The 16,371-nt window shown below is 32.3% G+C and overlaps 1 protein-coding gene across 5 annotated transcripts in view; it reads left to right on the top strand.

Moving 5' to 3' along the window:
- LOC128187909 (MAM and LDL-receptor class A domain-containing protein 1-like) overlaps positions 1 to 14,572 on the top strand; it is a 97,826-nt gene extending 83,254 nt beyond the window's left edge. For 2 of the 5 annotated variants that reach the window (XM_052858601.1, XM_052858596.1), the window contains exons 17-23: positions 6,713 to 6,946; positions 7,271 to 7,368; positions 8,383 to 8,512; positions 11,139 to 11,302; positions 11,432 to 11,507; positions 12,073 to 12,099; positions 12,268 to 14,572. In XM_052858601.1, coding sequence (XP_052714561.1) covers positions 6,713 to 6,946; positions 7,271 to 7,368; positions 8,383 to 8,512; positions 11,139 to 11,302; positions 11,432 to 11,507; positions 12,073 to 12,099; positions 12,268 to 12,518 — 980 coding nt within the window. In that variant the 3' untranslated portion in view covers positions 12,519 to 14,572. Of the gene's footprint in view, positions 1 to 6,712; positions 6,947 to 7,270; positions 7,369 to 8,382; positions 8,513 to 11,138; positions 11,303 to 11,431; positions 11,508 to 12,072; positions 12,100 to 12,267 lie in introns of those variants that run through there. The other 3 variants (XM_052858609.1, XM_052858616.1, XM_052858627.1) reach the window with 3 other exon arrangements.
- Positions 14,573 to 16,371: the final 1,799 nt, after the last annotated feature.

Here is a 16,371-nt window from a genome sequence, read left to right as displayed (position 1 = left end):
TTTCATGGCAAATGTTTTAGCATTCAAATGAGAGTCGTGGACATGTCCCCAGGCGACCCAGGTTCAAGCCATGGGTGCCGAAAAAAAAATTCTGATTTTTTTGCGGAGATTAACAATTTTGTCTTTAAAGTGAATGATTTTATCTCATTTACTCAAAAATCGGACGGAAGACCCAATAGTTGCTCGCAAAGAGATCGTGTCTAGTTATTATTATTATTAAGGTCTTTTGTTTCCGACGGAAGACATTATTGTTGTTGCTTTGTTTCTTTTTCCCTATTTTTCTATATTATTTTTTTTCCTTGTAAATTTGGTGCACGCGAGTTCTCGGAAACTTTTCGACCGATTTTCATGAAACTTAATCTGAACCTTATTTTATTCATTGATGACGTCACTTCCAGTTTTGCGATATCGTTTGAGCGTGTTTCAGAGCAGTACTCCTCTAAAACTATAATTGATATAACCTTGAAATTTTCAGTGATGTTAGAGACGAAAGACTGATATTGTGCATGAAGGTCTAAAATCATATCTATCATCAAAAGCGTCCGAGCTTGCCTGGACCCGGAAATTGAAATTATAAAGATTTCATTTTCTTGTAGGTTTTCTTTGTTTATCTCTTTACTCTATAGTATTTTGTTTAGAAATATAGAGCAAATATGATTAATAAAAAGCTTTCGTCTGACATCAGGAAAAAGGGCTGGTCTCTTAAATTAGAGATCAAGACGTGTTTAAAATATTTCACCCATAGTGCTTAACTGAGAGATATTTTTTAATACCGTATATCAGTTTTTTTCCGCGTCATGTTTTTTCCGCGAATCAGAGCTTAGAACGGTATATAATATTTACGCGAATCAAACTTTCACTATTTCAAACTAACATTGTAAACATAATTCACGATTGTTTAAACCTGTTAGGTAAAAGGGGAAAAGTATCTAAATTGTCGCTCTTTGTAATGAACAATTTTGACAATGAAACCATTTACACGATTTCTTTAATGTGAAATTATTACCGATAATTATTTTCAGAGTCATAAATAAATAGATCATGTACCGTTACATATACCAGTAGCTCAGGTATAATTAGACATCTGTTTACGCAAGGAAAGCGACCGTTTAAATTATGTTGTCAATAAATTATTAAATAAACAACGAGGCTTATACAAATCTATTATCTGGCGCTTGTCCTCCGATCCCGCAATTTTTACCTCTAACTGAACATAGTTCACCGTACTTTTACATGTACTTACCTGTTTACTTTATCAGGAAAGGGAGAACTCTATTACATGAACAAACTTTGTATCAAATTTACGCTGATTTATTTTCCGCGATTCGGAAATCGTCGCGAACAAAGCGGAAATTGGATACACGCAAAAAAAACCTGATGTACGGTATGTTATAGAAGCAAAATGTTCATCTTACAGTTCGTTGCCCATATATATTAAAAAAAATTTCTCATGTGTAACGTAATTAGGGGGTTTTAAGGGACCAGAATCCAAAACTTTGATCACATATATCTAAAAAGTACAAATATTTTAAAAAGCATTTTTGAGAAGACGATGCTTAGAATGATGTTTTCATCAATATTTAAAAATCAAAATTTCATTAAATAGCCCAGATAAGGAGATAAGAGGCCAGCTCCTAATTGTTCTTTTTCATTTAACTTAAGAACGGTAACAAATTTCTAAACACTTGCTGAATAAAATGTGTTTCATATCTAAAGACCTATCATTTGGTATCAAAAAAGAGTGACTGGTCCCCCAAATTAGGGGTCAAAAGAGCTCTAAAGTCTTTCTTCAATAGCGCTTTACTGAGAAATATTTTGTATTATGTTAAAGAAGCAAAAATGTTCATCTTACAGTAATATGTATTTAACTAAACATTATAAAAACTTTCTTAAATGTCTGCGTTAGGTTATTAGGGGTTTAAGGGGACCAGATGTCGAAAAAAAATTCATCATTTATATCTCATAAAGAACAAATATTTTGAAAATCAATTTAGAAAAGAAGATGCTTAGAATGATGTGCTAAACAATACTAAACCCTTAAAAGTTCCTTCAATAGTACCGATAAGGAGATAAGGAGTCAATCCCGAAATCCTTCTTTCCCAGATAGCTCACAAAACACAAATTTCAAAACCGTTGAACAAAATGTGTTTAGTATCGAATTTAAGACTTTTTGTTTGATATCAAGAAAAAGAGGATGACCCCTCAACTAAGGGGCAAAAAGGAGTCCTCTGTTGTTTTTTTTAAATATCTATATATTGATATATACTGATAAATTTGATATTTCCTTATACGTTATAGAAGCAAAAGTGTTGTTTGTACAGCTTTTTGCCCATGCAATTAAGAAATTTAAGAGGTAAAATCCCAATACATTTGGGATTTTTATATTTAAAAAAATGAAAACAAAAATAGTAATATCATCGAAATTCCATCAAAGATTATCGTTATAATTGAAATATTTTTGTAATTTAGAATCACAAAACTCTATCAGTAAACAAACAAGAGGCCCAGGGGCCACATCGCTCACCTGAGCAACAATTGTCTTAATTCTGATCAAATTAGCATTACAGTATCAAACTATCTTGACAACTAAGTACAGTAGATCTTGCTAAAAAAAATTGAAAATCTGCCAATTTTTATCTACCTCTTTCTTTTGGTAAATACCAAGCCCCTTTTGTTGTTTTACCTGTAAGAAGATTTTTCTCTATTCCTATATAACCCCCCCCCCCCCCCATTTTGTGGCCCCACTTTTCTCTAGGGTATCATGGTTTCATCAAACTTATATCTGCATAACCTGTGCTTTCACACTAAGTACTGAGTTTTGGACCGAAAAACTTTCCCAGAATATTTTTAAAGATTTTCTCTATATATTCCTATGTAAAAATTCAAACCGCCATCACGGCCCCACCCTACCACTAGGGACTGTGATTTTGAATTTACACTCCCCGAGGATGCCTCTACACAAGTTAAAGCTTTTCTGGCCAAATGGTCTTTAAAAAGAAGATTTTTAAAGATTTTCTCTATATATTCCTATGTAAAAATTCATCCCCCACTGTGGCCTCACCATACCACTGGACTATTATTTTAACAAACTTGAACCTATACGATTTGGAAATGCTCTCACTCAGATTTGGGCTTTCCTGGCCTAATAGTTTTGAGAAGAAGATTTTTTAGAGATTTTCTCTATGTATAAAAATGTATCACCCATTGTGGCCTCACCCTACCCCCAAGGACCATGATTTGGACTTGAATCTACATTTTCTGAGGATGGTTACCCGCCAATTTGAGCTTTCTTGGTCAAATAGTTTTTGAGAAGAAGATTTTTAAAGATTTTCTCTATATATTCCAATGTAAAACTTGATCCCCCATTGTGGCCCCACCCTACCCCCAGGGACCATAATTTGAACAAACTTGAATCTACACTACCTGAGGATGCTTTCATTTAAATTTGAGCTTTCCTGGTCTAATACTTTTTTAGAAGAAGCTTTTTAAAGATTTTCTCAATATATTCCAATGTAAAACTTGATCCCCCATTGTGGCCCCACCCAACCCCTAGGGACTATGATTTGAACAAACTTGAATCTACACTATTTGAGGATGCTTCCATTTTAATTTGATCTTTTCTGGCCTAATTGTTTTTGAGAAGAAGATTTTTAAAGATTTTCTCTATATATTCCTATGTAAAAATTGATCCCCCGATTTTGGCCCCACCCTACCCCCGGGGACCATGATTTGAACAAGCTTGAATCTACACCACCTGAAGATGATTCCATTATAATTTGAGCTTTTCTGGCCTAAAAGTTTTTTAGAAGAAGATTTTTTAAGATTTTCTCTATATATTCCTTTTTGAAAATTCATCCCCCTATTGTGGCCCCACCCTACCCCCGGGGACCATGATTTGAACAAACTTGAATCTACACTATCTCTGGATGCTTCCACTCAAATTTGAGCTTTCCTGGCCTAATAGTTTTTGAGAAGAAGATTTTTAAAGATTTTCTCTATATATTCCTATGTAAAAATTGATCCCCCAAATGTGGCCAAACCCTACCCCCGGGGACCATGATTTGAACAAACTTGAATCTGCACTACCTGAGGATGCTTCCATTTTAGTTTGATCTTCTCTGGCCTAACAGTTTTTGAAAAGAAGCTTTTTAAAGATTTTCTCTATATATTCCTTTGTAAAACATGATCCCCCAATTGTGGCCCCATCCTACCCCCGTTGACTATGATTTGAACAAACTTGAATCTACACTACCTGAAGATGATTCCGATTGAAATTGAGCTTTTCTGGCCTAATAGTTTTTGAGAAGAAAATTTTTTAAGATTTTCTCTATATAATCTTTGTAAAACTTGATCCCCAAATTGTGGCCCCACCCTACCCCCGGGGACCATGATTTGAACAAATTTGAATCTACACTACCTGTGGATGCTTTCATTTTAATTTGAGCTTTTCTGGCCCAATAGTTTTTGAGAAGAAGATTTTTAAAGATTTTCTCTATATATTCCTATGTAAAACTTGATAACCTTCTTGTGGCCCCTCCCTACCCCCGGGGACCATGATTTGAACAAACCTGAATCTACACTACCTGATGATGCCTCCACACAAGTTTTAGCTTTTCAGGCCAAATAGTTTTTGAGAAGATGATTTTTTAAAAATACCAACAAATTTTCAATTATTCTCAATTATCTCCCCTTTAAAAAGGGCGTGGCCCTTCATTTGAACAAACTTGAATCCCCTTCACCTAGTGGTGCTTTGTGCCAAATTTGGTTGAAATCTGCCCAGTGGTTCTTGAGAAGAAGATGACAATGTGAAAAGTTAACAACGACAACGACGACAACGACAACGACGACAACGACAGACAACGGACAAATTGTGATCAGAAAAGCTCACTTGAGCCAAAGGCTCAAGTGAGCTAAAAATTAAACAAACTATGAAAGGAAAATGGCCAAATTCTGCACAATCAAGGATATATTTTAAATGAAACAAAAATATTTTATAAGAACTTGAAAAAAAGAGTTTAGAATGAAAATTTAACTTTGAAATTAACTAATTTGGACCTAACAAAACTTACATAGGAAGAAAAAGAAAGTATCGAAGAACCTATAATGGAAAATGAAGTCCTTAATTTTTTCAAAAAACATGAAAAATGATAAAAGCCCTGGTGCAGATGGTTTTACAGCTGAGTTTTTAAAAATATTTTTTGGTCTGATTTGAAATACTTTTTTACTAGAGCAATTAATATGTCATATGAAATAGGCGAATTGTCTACTACTAATGAGTTAGGAATGATCACTTGTAATCCAAAGGAAGATAAACCGAATTATTTTTCGAAAAATTGGCGTCCCGTTACTTTTAATAACAGTGGTATATAAAATAGCAACAGGTTGTATAGCAAAATGCATTAAAAAGTTTTTAGAAAAATTAATTAGTAATGATCAAACAGGCTTAGTTAAGGGTAGTCTATTTGGGAAATTATCAGACTTGTATATGATATTATTAACTACACTGAAAATTAACAAATACCAGGTCTAATCTTGCTTATTGATTTTGAAAAAGCATTCGATTCAGTGTGTTGGAAATTTCTTTTTTTTAAATTTAGAGTATTTCAATTAAAAATGGATAGAAGTGTTTTATAACAATATAACTTAGTCTAGATATTAAAATCATCAATAAAGCAGTTTTTAGGGATTTGTTTGAATTTTTTGAAAAATATGAAAATAGATATACATGTATTCCTAGGTTAAAAAATTTAGTCATTCTTTTCACAAAACAATTAAATTCTGCAGAGCAAAATGAAAACATCAAGGTAAAATGTAAATATAAGAAATCTATAATCAGAAGACTGTTTATAGAAAAACTTTTGCTTCTAAAAATCTGTAAATGTCATCTTTGACACCCATTGGAAAGATCTATTTTAACGTTTGGAACGTTCATCACCATCTACGTTCTCTCATTAATATCCCTGTCTCTTTTTTATATCTTAAAAATTTCTCTTTTTCTAAAAAAGAAACTCACATATATTTTATACCGCCACTTGTTTAAATTACATTTGTAATATATATATATATATATATATATATATATATATATATATATATATATATATATATATATATATATATATACATTTGATCTTAATATTGAATGTATCAATCAAATAAATACTATAAATGCATATGCATACGTATATATGTATATATTGTAAGTATATTTTTATATTTATGCACTATGCTTATACTATGGCATGTGACTATGTGAAAGTTCAATAAAAAAAGATATAGAAATATCAGATATGAGTATGTTTTTAATATCAAAAGATCTTTCATTACATATCAAGAAAAGGGGCTGGTCTCTTAAATTAAGGACCAAGAGGGTTCGCAAGTCTTTCATACATAGGTCTTTACAACGGAATATTTTATTATATGTTATAAAAAGAAGGAAAAATGTTCATCTCGCAGTTATTTGCCCATGACCAAAACTTTTGATCCTTTTTTTCTAAAAACAATTGGATTTGTCTTGAAAAGCATTCTTTAGATGTTCAAGGGCATTTATGACTCTGCTCCCATTTGTATATCATGTTTCTATGACGAATATCAAAGTCAAGGTCACATTCTCTTTAAAAAATTGGACGGAATACCTCATTGCTCGCAAGAAGATCTTGTCTAGTTATTTCAATTGTTTGAAGAGAAAAGTATTGTTTTATGTTAACACTAGGTTGTGAATCATGGACATTTGGACTAGTATGTGAAAAAGTTTGTGACTGCAGAAGAGGAAGCTCAAGTAGTTGTGACAGCAAGAGTGGAACATGTATGTGCAAACAAGGGTGGAGTGGAAAAACATGTAATTGTCGGATATCACTTGACAATTGTCATTCAGCATATTCGTATTGTCATGGTTACCGGTGCTTGTGTAAAGATGGACACTACAGCAACGGTGTGAATTGTTCAGGTTCGTATTTAAGCTAGACAATATTTCGAAAGAACAAGATAAAAATCAATTCGAAATTTATACAATTAAATCAATCTAATTCACTTTTAAAAAGTATTGCAAGTGTCAAAAGAACGACTGCAAGCCATTTGTTTTTCAATTAAATCGAATATTTTTTTTAAAACGTCGTTAAACTAGATCTTCATAATAATTCCGCAGAAAAGCACGACTACATTTTATTTTCATATCATATAACCGACCGCCTTCTGGCGGCCGGTAATTATAACGTATACGTTATAGCGTAGAATGTTAAATGACTTGCTAGTTTATGATACGATTTTGCAGGCTTGATTGACGTCACATATTTCTGTGGATTTGATATGTTTGACAGTTTGAAACGATGCAATGTAGAACTGCAACAAGTGCAGTGGGAAATCATAGAGGTATGTTAGGTTGTATTAAATTGTTCATAACAACCTCATTCGAGTAGGGGGTATAGCAGTAAACCAAAAATATTATAATGATGTCCAGTGAGTATTTGGGATGGAAATGAATTTTAGAAATTATGTACAACTTAGCTGCCCCTAGTACAGAAATGAAAATACTTTTGAAGATTATAAATAAAAATATTGTAAAAACAATATCTTGTTTTATTTTTGCGTAAAACTTCTACATTTGATTTCCATCTCATTTAATATCCTTAAACTAAAGATTCCATGATCTGTTGTTATCCGATTGTCTGACTTTTTTCAATCCACGTCCGTTTTGAGACGTTTTTTTTCTAAAGTAAAAGGCCAATACTAATACAGCATGAGTTACAATTTTATGTCGGATAATCAAACTGAAATATTACTCTATTATTTCAATGACTGAAATTTTCTTACAAACGTGTGTAATTCATATCTGAGTCAGAAAATAAATTTCGAGGCTTAAATTAGAGCACGATTCAGTATAATTATTTCATATAATAGTTGACTCCTTAAATATTGTAACATAGTCTAGTGTTTAAAAACCTATCTTAAATTTGTTAAATATTAAGAGTCCATTTTATTTATCAAAATGGGTTTTTTAAAAAAACATGTAAAAAAAAAACTATAAAAGCACGTTTCACATCAAAATAAAGTTCTTAAAGAATAAGCTCCTATTTTTAAGCAAAATATACATAAAGCATAAATGAAAAACAAGTTTATGTTTGGTAAAATGAAAGGTACTGCGGCATTGTTTTATAGACATATTTAGCTTGATTGTTATTAATCTAAACTAGGTGAACAACATGTACACATAACACAATTTACTTTATGATTAAACTTCATAAATGCTCAGTACTTAATAAGGTTCCACGACATTGATAAATTATTACAAAAAGGGCTTTTAAAAAGAAGCTACGTTACTACAACCAAAAACATCCTTTTCCTTGATAAAATTAGTTCGTGTCTACTGTTTTCTGTTTTTAAAAGAATTTGGAACAAAACATGGACAATGTATTTCACCTTGAGAACAACCGCTTTCTGAAAACCATGAAGTCAGGGGAGTCATTACTATCTTCTAACAGCTCCTTGTTATTTTCTGTTCAAAATGTTAGCGTAGGTGAGTATGTGGTTAATTTACTGGAATAAAAATGTTTGTTCTTTTATGCTACCTGAGATCCCTTTTTGCTACCTGTTAAGTTTGCCGCTGAGCATCAGATGTACTTTTGGAGCATTTAAAGCCTCTTATGCTAGTAAACTACTTGACCAATAAAAATATATTGTTTTAAAAGGACAATGTTTTACTGCAGGAGATCTAAAAGGCAAACTTGCTGCATAATGTATTAAAAATAAGAACAAAGGCTTCTATCGAAATTCATGACCTCTGAGTCTCGCTTTCTGGTGTCAGGACGGTGTCAATCTAATCATGATTTAAGGTAAAGATCTAGTAAATGAATGCAGACTGTTCTTTTGGCGCTAGAACCATTATGACGTCATAATTGATTTGATGACTCGTTTTCCAAATTTTACGGCTTTAAAGGAATTATGTAGAAAATAAAACAATATTTTGACATTTTATAATCACAGGAAAAGTAATCCCGGTTCCTATATTCAATTTGACCTCATTTAAAAAAGGAGGTCAATAGCTTGTTGAATGCCGTTTTTGGAGAGATTGTAGGCATTCGAGATATATTTCATTAGTCAAAAATGGACAAATCTCCGAGATTTGTTACTTTTACCCTTCATATTTCATAGAAAAAGGTTGTTTGAAACATGATTTTTCATTGTGTCTGCCAAACATTTAAGCCTGATACACCCTATGAAACAAAGATATTGTTATGAGGCATCATTAAAAGAATTTATATCTTGAATTTCATTAACTTGTGGGCACCTTTTATTTACTAGATCTTGACCTTCAGGAAAATGATATTTTCATAAAAAAAAATACATTTTTCTTCTTTAAAAAACTGTTATATTCCAGGACATATAATAGGCAAACTATGCAATTGCCGTGTTTTTAACGATAAATTATTTTTTAAGGTTTGATATATACAGTGTTTAAGTAAGGTAATTTCAATGGTCAACCAAACTTTTAGCGCCAGGAATATAGGGAGCTCTCAATTCTTTGTAATGTAAACTTGGTTCGTGCCCTGGTTTGTCTACGTCTAGGTATAGGAAATACATTATTTAAAACAAAATAAGAATTGAAAACCTAAACTGTTTAAATAGGTGCATTATCAACTTGCAGCTAGTAAAATCTGAGGAAAAAAGATTTACCGGTTTATGTAAACAAATACATGGCACAAGCTTTTTTTGTTTACCAAATAGACAGATTTGAGCTCTGTATCTGGCTTATATCTTGACAACTGAAGGTAAAAGATTAGATTCACCTTAAAAATACATCAGTTTGGCTTTGTAGACATTAAAATTGGTATATTAAATTATTATGTTATTTTAAAGAGAATTGATATGATATATTTTTCACCCATTTTTTTTTTATTTATTTGCACTCACTGGCAGTATATGATGTCAAAAGTGACGGTATTTTCATAATTCAATCAAAATCAAAATCTTTTCGAATTGGAAATATAGAGCGCAGCTTTGAACAAGCAATTTTTTCACTTATCAGTCTTGGATAGATAATGAAAATATTTGGTTTGTTCAAGCATGTGCTTAATGCTTTCTGAAAGAAAAACTGCTTAAAAGCAAACCGTTTTATGCTATAATTGCGGAAATGGCGGAAAAAGATCAATTTTTGATGTCATATTTCTAGAATATGGGAACTTGTACCATAATGGAAATTATGAAAAAAAAAATTACATGTATATGTGTACAAATAAAACAGAAAATGACACTAAAATGATGATGTTCATTTTAAGGGGCCGTTTTAGGCTCAAATCAAATATAGTAATTTAATAAAACAGTGACCATTCCCCTTTTAAACTATTACCTCTGGGCCATAGGTTCTGGTGTTAGTGCAGGGTCACATTTATCCCTATTAAATTCTCTTATAAATATTCTTGAATTCTGGACGTTCGACAGGCAGACATACAGTATGCCTGCATGGCAAGGATGAACCTAAAGACACTACAAAAGTTGCATGTACATTTAATTTTTATGGACCTTTTTTCGTTGGGTTTTATTTACTCCTGAAAAATTATTCCTTTCTTTGGGTATTTTGGTGTTTATATGAAATTTGACATTTTTACGAGTATGAGGCTAGTAATCTGCAACACTTACCAACCCAACCCCCTATATAATTGATCATACTATTAGAAAATAGATTAACAGTTATTCTTGTTTTTGTAAAAAGGAATTTTTATTAAGGTACGGGGCCACACAATTTGAATTATAGCATCACCAAAAACACATATACATAAATCCTCCTTCAACACTATCAGTTATATCTCTAAAGAAAAAATCTTTTCTGAGCTCAACTTTTGTTTTAGGTCAAGAATACTTGTTTATCAATAACATTTCCCCTCCATCCCCACCTCCCCCATACACATTTTTTTTACTTGATACTTAATGTGTTTACTGTTAATATTTCACATGGTAACTGTACATGATTAATCATGCATTATTGCCAGTTTGATAATGCACTATGCAGTGTGTCTTAGGATGATAATTTGCTCATTTTCCTCCATTTACTGTACGTTTTCCACAATTTAAACCAAAATTTTGTGTGGGTTGAATTCAAGAGCAAGCGTTTTGTGAAAATGGCACGAGTTTTGCTTTGCTTTCAGAGCTGGAGAGTTGCCTACAGGTGAAATACTTTATTCATGATCAGGAGAATCAAAGGTTAAGAATTAAAGTAGAAAAAGAAAACAACCAACTGATTGACAGACTGTTTCAAGGAAAGGACTGGTCAACAGCCCGGATTACTTTGAATGCAATGTCAAATATGAAGGTACATGCATGATACATATGTTGCGGGAATAACAACGAATAATCTTTGTTAGAAACATTACGGGAAAAAATAATATTTACAAAAATGTATTTATTTACAAGTTTTCAAGATATACCTGTTTTTCTGTAGATTCATTTCATTGGAAATCCGTTCAGCAATACTTCTATAATGATTGATGACATTATCATTACAACAAAATCCTGCGGTAATTATTATTATTATACTTTTATGTTAAATACTGAAATCTGATTGGTTTAGATGCCGTTGGTAATCCGTTCTATTACCCTCAGCGTTAGCAACACACTTGGCAACGGGTAACACAACGAATTGTAACCGGTTCGCCGTAGAATTCACTTTATTTCTGTATAAAAGCAGTTTAATTTTTCTTTAAAAATTAAGACATTCAGTATAATAAAATAAATAGTGCCTATTTGGGAGGGTAACTGTTGAAATTGACACCCTTTGAAAACCATTGTCCACCTCCGCTTCGCGTCGGTAGACAATGGTTTTCTCGGGGTGTCAATTTCAACAATTATCCTCCTAAACAGGCACAATTTATATACATGTAATATTGGTGGGTGAGTGGGGGTGTGTGTGTGTGCGCAAATAAAAAATAAAGATCTTCATAAAGATTAAACCTTAAACGTATTTGTTATCAAACTAAATGTGTGCCATCCCTTAACAAAGTAGCATTAACACAGGTACCCAACAACTCTGCATTGTTTGAACATGTACACACTGTTTATCATTTTATTTCATATATTATTTAGATACGAAATATGAAGATCAAGAAAAACGTAAGCTTTTATTTTCAAATACAAACAAAATGGAATTGACATTCATATAAATGTGTATTTATTAATTGAACTGCACTATATATATATATATATATATATATATATATATATATATATATATATATATATATATATATATATATATATATTATTTTCTTATTTGATTAGAGAACAGGACATATGGAGAAAATACGATCTTTGTTATTATATTTATTTACTCCTTTGTTCTGGGATTGACGTGGCTTATAATGGCTGTATATGTCATCTACAAAAGCCGACGTAGAAAAAACATCATTGACGCACAAGATATTCAGTTAGAGGCTCAAGACATGATGCAACCTACAAATGCTGAGGAGATTTACACTTCACTTGATTGTCCAGATCAAGAAACCTATTACGAGGACATGAAGACATCCTAAAAATCTTCTATTTCCAAAAAAGAGATAAAATTATGACTGTATTCGTGCCATCCAGAGTTTCATACATATTAAAGCAATTTATGAGCTATTGAAAAAAATGAGCTTTATGTATATTTCGTACATTTGAACTGTAATTAGTAATAATGATTATTATAACTGTTAATAAGGTATTCCGTTTCTAACGGAAGACCTTATTGTTTTTTCCCTTTTATTATTTTTGTTATGCTTTTTTGTACAAGCGATTTCTTGAAAACGACTCGACCGATTTTCGTGAAAATTTCAGATCTTGTAGATTTTGATAAAAACCTTTTATGTAATTTTTTATTTCAATGACGTCATTTCCGTTCGTGATATATCAATGTTTTAGCGATTTTCAGAGGGCATGCTTGTCCTGTTATCTACTCCTATACGAAAAGAGATATTGGGTTCAAATTTTCAAGATTGTCAATGTGTCTAAAGGCATTTTTGATCGATTGTTTGGTTTCAAAGGCGTCGGAGCTCGCCTGGACCTGAAAATTTTGTTTTAAAAAACGACATGATTTTTAATGGTTTTCGTTCTTTATCTCCTTTCTTGAAAATATTTTAACATAACATATATAGCAAATAAAATTACTTTTTATAGGAGTTTCGTTTGATATCAAGAAAAAGGGGCTGGTTCCTCAAGTTAGGGGCCAAAAGGGCTACAAAGTCCTTCTTCAATAGAACTTTAATGAGAAATATTTTGCCATATGTTTAAGAAGCAAAAATGTCTATCTTGCACTTATAAAACTATACATTATAAAAAAAATACCATCCGTTACGTAATTAAGGGTTTTAAGGGGCCAGAAGTCCAAATTTTGATTAAATATATCACGAAAAGAACTGATATTTTGAAAAGCAACATAGAATAAAAGATGCTTAGAATGATGTTTTAAACAATATTTAACCATAAACGTTTCGTTATTTGTCCCAAAAGAGGAATGAGGGGTCGGCCCCTTAAACGTCTTATTCCAGATAGCTTAAAAACGGTAACGAATTTTTACACAGTTGTTGAACAAAATGTATTTAATATTAAAAGACCTTTCACATGATGTCAAGAAAAAGGGGCTGGCCTTAAATTTAGGGGCCAAAGGGGCTCTAAAGCCTTTCCTTCATAGCACTTTACTGAGAAATATTTTGTAATATGTTTAAGAAGCAAAAATGTTCATCTCACATTTATTTAACAATAAATTATAATTATTTTATCATGCGTTTTAAGGGGCGAGATATCCAAAACTTTGATAGCTTACATCTCAAACAGATATCAACAAATATGTTGAAAAGCATTATTTTGAAAAGCAATATAGAATACACGATGCTGAAAATGATGTTCCTAACAAAATTCAATCATAAAGATTTTGTTATGTGGCCCCGATAAAGAGATTAAGGAGATAAAGGGTTAAATATCAAAGTCAAGGTCATATAACCTTCAAAAAATCGCACGGATGACCTCCTTGTTGCTCGCATCGAGATCGTGTCTAGTTATTTTATGAATTGTTGTTATAAAGGTCTTTCGTTTCAAATGAAAGACAAAATTGTTATTGCTTTGTTTCTTTTCCTCCATTGTTATTATCATATTTTCTGGCACGTTTTCTTAAAATCGATCCACGCATTCTCAAGGTTTTGGACTTCAACATCTTGAAGGGACAGTTACCGTGCCGTAATGGTTCGAGTAAAGCGAAAAAGTGGTGGCATCGTGCCCAGGCGACCCGGGTAAAATCCTCAGCTGCCAAATGTTTTTTCTTCCTCAATTATGTTACGATTTAAAATTTCAACTTCGGATCGAACGATTTTATTTCTTTTTCTTCAACAAGATCGCTTCCAGTTTCTATGATTGATTTATTATTATCATATTTATTATTATTATTATTATTATAAGAGTTATCATCATTATTTTCATTTTTGATTATTTATATAATTGGGTTTTTTTTGTTGTAAATATAAGTACATAAAGTAATAGATGATATGCCCATCACGTTTTAAAGTACAATAGGACTAAGTGATATCAATACGAATAAATGTACTCTAAATCTATATTTACCATCTTGGCTTTTTAATTGTAAATATATGAATGTGAAATACTTTTAATGACAATTTTCAAGAATAAAAAAGCCTAACCACGATTTTAACTTAATTATGACTTGCAAATTACTAAACGCCTCAATTTTTGTGTTACGTAATTGACAGAAAAAAAATTTAAACAATAAAATGATTTCTTTGGTGATTCATGCAGGGAATACAATTGGGACATTGCAAAACAATACATAGCCCGCAATGATCGCCACCTTCATAAACCACATGAATCATAAAAGAAAACATTTTATTGTTTATATTTACATCTTTCTTTTAGCAAATTAATAAATTGATTGTAAAAAGTAAGTAAAAGTCATTAATTACTGTCACAGGTGTTTGAGGACAGAATCGACCCCCTTCCATCCCCACCCAAAGTTTATAGACCCCCGGGACTTTCATTGTTTAGGTCACCTGAGTCACTCAGGTGACCTATTGCAATTGGTCTTCGTCCGTCGTCGTGCGTTAACAATTTTACAATTTTAACTTTTTCTTGAAAACTACCAATCGTTACCATTTTTGGTGTGAAGCATCTCTTTGGTAAGAAAAATCTAAATTGTGAAATTTATGGCTCTACCACCCCTGGGGTGCCACGGGCGGGGCCAAATATGCAAAAAAAGCCAAATTTTCAAAAATCTTCTTCTCTACTCCCACGCATGTGAGGAAAAAACTGGTTGCATGGTTATGATGTCCATGAGGCCCTCTACCAAAATTGTGAAATTTATGGCCCCTGGGTCAGGAGTTCTGACTCTAGGGTAGGGCCAATATGGCCATATATTAAAAATGTATTAAATCTTAGAAAATCTTCTTCTCTACTACCATATATATTTTTTAAAAACTAAATACATTATTATGATGTCCATGAAGCCCTCTACCTAAAATGTGAAATTCATGACCCCTGGGTCAAGGGTTCAGGCTCTAGGGTGGGGCCAATATGGCCAAATATGTATTTAGTCTTAGAAAATCTTCTTCTCTACTCCAACGCATGCGAGGAAAAAACTGGTTGCATGGTAATGATGTCCATGAAACACTCTTCCAAAATTGTGAAATTTATGGCCCCTGGGTCAGGGGTTCTGGCTCTACGTTGGGCCAATATGGCCATATAGTAAAAATTTATTGAATCTTAGAAAATCTTCTTCTCTGCTATCATATATATCTATTAAAAACTAAATGCATGATAATGATGTCCATGAAGCCCTCAATCTAAATTGTAAAATTCTTGACCCCTTGGTCAGGGGTTAAGGCTCTAGTGTGGGGCCAATATGGCCATATAGTAAAAATGTATTAAATCTTAGAAAATCTTCTTCTCTACTCTCATATAAATTTGTTAAAAACTAAATGCATGATTATGATGCTCATGAGACCATCTATCAAAATTGTGAAATTCATGACCCCCTGGGTCAGGGGTTCAGGCTATAGGGTGGGGCCAATATGGCCAAATAGTAAAAATGTATTAAATCTAAGAAAATCTTCTTCTCTACTCCCATATATATTTGTTAAAAACTAAATGCATGGTTATGATGTCCATGAAGCCCTCTACCTTAATTGTGAAATTCATGACCCCTCGGTCAGGGGTTCAGGCTCTAGGGTGTGGCCAATATGGCCATATAGTAAAAATGTATTAAACTTAGAAAATCTTCTTCTCTACTCTCATATATATTTGTTAAAAACTAAATTCATGATTATGATGCTCATGAGGCCCTATATCAAAATTGTGAAATTCATGACCCCTGGGTCAGGGGTTCAGGCTATAGGGTGGGGCTAA

The sequence above is a fragment of the Crassostrea angulata genome, chromosome 1, assembly GCF_025612915.1.
Source record: "Crassostrea angulata isolate pt1a10 chromosome 1, ASM2561291v2, whole genome shotgun sequence".
Classification (NCBI taxonomy): domain Eukaryota; kingdom Metazoa; phylum Mollusca; class Bivalvia; order Ostreida; family Ostreidae; genus Magallana; species Magallana angulata.
The sequence above is the reverse complement of the archived record's forward strand: the minus strand, read 5'-3'. Positions and strand labels throughout refer to the sequence as shown.